The following is a 2,767-nucleotide window of genomic DNA, read 5'->3' on the forward strand; positions in this document are numbered from 1 at the left end:
TTCGTAAAACGGTTGAAACACACAGAACAGGACTGAAGGAGCTCCGATCCTCTGCTGCCACATACAAGATGGCGGCCGCTGTTACGTAGGACTCAGCGCCCAGTGAGGGTCTAGTATTCATGTCTGTGGTTTTAACCCCAAACAGTCGTTGGGGTTTGTGACGGATTCGTCCTTCCGCTGTGCCTGGTTCTGCTGCAGGCTGCTGTGTGACCTGCAGGGGGCGCTGCGGCACCATGAGCGGCGCGGCGCTCGGCCTGGAGATCGTCCTGGTCTTCTTCTTGGCTCTCTTCCTGCTGCATCGCTACGGAGACTTCCGGAAGCAGCAGCGCATGGTTCTGTTCGGCACGCTACTGGCCTGGTACCTGTGCTTCCTCATCGTCTTCATCCTGCCGCTGGACGTCAGCACGGTCGGTACCGACCGGGCCCGGCGCCGCGCCGCCCACTGAAACCAGCAGGTCCAACCTGTGTTTCTGCCCCCTACAGACCATCTACAGGCAGTGCATCGAAGACCATGAGGAACACCTTACTGTGTCCACCGTCAGCCCGACCAACCGGACCGGGTCCAGTGGGCCCAACCCGCCCAACGTCAGCATGGCTCCGACCAGAAGGTAGGAAGATGAGCCTTCCTGTTGTTATGAATATGAATATTTATGGTTCCAGAATAAACCCAAAGTGACGAAGATGATCTCAGCCAACGACTGAATCTATTAATCTATCAATTATTCTGATGATTAATTGATTAATCGGATAACTAAATTGTCTGATTCTACAGATTCTTCATTTAACCACTTAGTGTTTTTCATACCATATTGGAAATGCATTAAATAAATAAACACATTTCTTTTTTATTAAGAAAATAAACATTTCCTAAAATAGCAGCATTCCTTTACAGAAGCTAAAACTGACCAAAGTGTTTCATTAAGTTCTGGATAAATTTCTGCTCTGAATATGTTGTTTTTTATCTCATGCCTGTTTTTCAGTTTTGTTCTCCAGTTAACTATTAGGAGATTACTAAAGTAGTTGATGGTTATTTCAATAATCGATTAATCAGCATTAATCGATTCAGTCCTACATGTGTAGGACCAGAGGTACATTAGTCAGGTGATAATTAGAGAATATTAATGAACAGTAACTTTTCTCCTGTCTGCAGGACGTTAGTGTTGTTTTCCTCCTGGTGGTCCGGTACCGTTGGTTCTGTTGGGACCAAACATTTGTTCCGTTTCCAGCTGCTGTGTTTCTCTGTCTAACGTCCTCAGTTTCACTCGCCTCTGGTGGTTTTTGGGTTTTCTGAAGAAGAACGGTTTCCTCAGAGGATTCTCAGCCTGGCGGGCCACCAGGCTTTCCTTGCTCCCCCACCAGGCTGAGCATTGTTTGCTTGTTTTAGTTTTCCTTTCTATGTTTGCATCATTATGACTTTATTGTTGGTGTTTAGGTTTTGTTCATATCTGGATACAACACAGAATTGCCCAGTGATATTTTCAGACTTCCTGACCAGGATTCTCTGGTCATTGATCAGTGAGGGTTTGGAAGCGTGTGATTGGATGATTTATTTCCTGTTGATGTGCTATTGGTCAGCCTGCCTTTGGAATCTCGGTGATTGGATGATTTTTCCCGTCTGGTGGAAGCTGACGTTTGGTTTCCGTCTCCAGGCCCATCCCGTCGCCGTGCCACCGGCCCTGGAGCTACATCCCTGAAGGCATCATGCCCGTGTTCTGGAGGGTGGTGTACTGGACCTCTCAGTGCCTCACCTGGTGGGTTGGACCCGGATCCGCCTCGCCTGCCGGCCGGCCGGTTCTGGAACTGCTCTGACTCTCTGCTGCTGTTCCCAGGCTGCTGCTGCCCTTCATGCAGTCGTACGCTCGCTCCGGAGGGTTCTCCATCACCGGGAAGATCAAGACGGCGCTCATCGAGAACGCCATCTACTACGGGACCTACCTGCTGATCTTCGGCTCGCTGCTCATCTACGTGGCGGTTCATCCCGACTGGCCGCTGTCTCACCTGTCCTGGTGAGGCATGCTGACCTGACCCGGGTCACTGCCTGGTTCTGACTATTGGGTCAAGCTTGGAGCAGGTTTAGCGTCAGCTGAGTGGTTCTCCATAGTGCAGCAAACAACAGGTCACAGGTTTCCAGGGATTTCTCTCCCCTCTCTGAGCCTCTACCAGGTTGGAGATTCGTCTCTGATCGTTGTCCTGATCATGATTTGGAATAGCTAGCAAATATTTTAAAAATCAATTATTCTGACATCAATCAGTTCTGGCGATTAATTGATTATTAATCTGATATTCACTGATTATTTTGATTAAGGAATGGAATAAATCTGAGATATGATGTTGATGCCATTTGATCAAGTGGTCTGATGGCAGAGACCAGGTCAGTGAGCGGGACTGGACCCGGTCCTCTGACCTGGTCCCTGACTCGGTCCTCTGACCCGGTCCCTGACTCGGTCCCCTGATTCAGTTCTCTGACCCGGTCCTTTGACCCCGTACCTGACCCGGTCCCTGACTCGGTTCTCTGACCTGGTCCCTGACCCGGTCCTCTGACCTGGTCCCTGACTCAGTCCTCTGACGCGGTCCCTGACTCGGTCCTCTGACTCAGTTCTCTGACCCGGTCCTTTGACCCCGTACCTGACCCGGTCCTCTGACCTGGTCCCTGACTCGGTCCTCTGACCCGGTCCCCTGGCCCCGTCCCTGACCCGGTCCCTGACCTGGTCCCTGACCCGGTCCCTGAGCCGGTCCTCTGACCCGGTCCCTGACCTGGTCCCTGACC

The 2,767-nt window shown here is 51.0% G+C and overlaps 1 protein-coding gene across 1 annotated transcript in view; it reads left to right on the plus strand.

Annotated features, from left to right (window-relative positions):
• Positions 1–2,767, plus strand: part of lmbrd2b (LMBR1 domain containing 2b) — a 26,376-nt gene that overhangs the window by 5,969 nt on the left and 17,640 nt on the right. Inside the window, exons 2-5 of the mRNA XM_015014400.1 lie at positions 199–407; positions 484–608; positions 1,650–1,751; positions 1,830–2,006. Of these exons, the coding sequence (XP_014869886.1) occupies positions 234–407; positions 484–608; positions 1,650–1,751; positions 1,830–2,006 (578 nt within the window). The 5' untranslated portion in view covers positions 199–233. The remainder of the gene's footprint in view (positions 1–198; positions 408–483; positions 609–1,649; positions 1,752–1,829; positions 2,007–2,767) is intronic.

The sequence above is a fragment of the Poecilia latipinna genome, unplaced genomic scaffold, assembly GCF_001443285.1.
Source record: "Poecilia latipinna isolate Pla-1442-1.1 unplaced genomic scaffold, P_latipinna-1.0 Scaffold1812, whole genome shotgun sequence".
Taxonomy (NCBI): domain Eukaryota; kingdom Metazoa; phylum Chordata; class Actinopteri; order Cyprinodontiformes; family Poeciliidae; genus Poecilia; species Poecilia latipinna.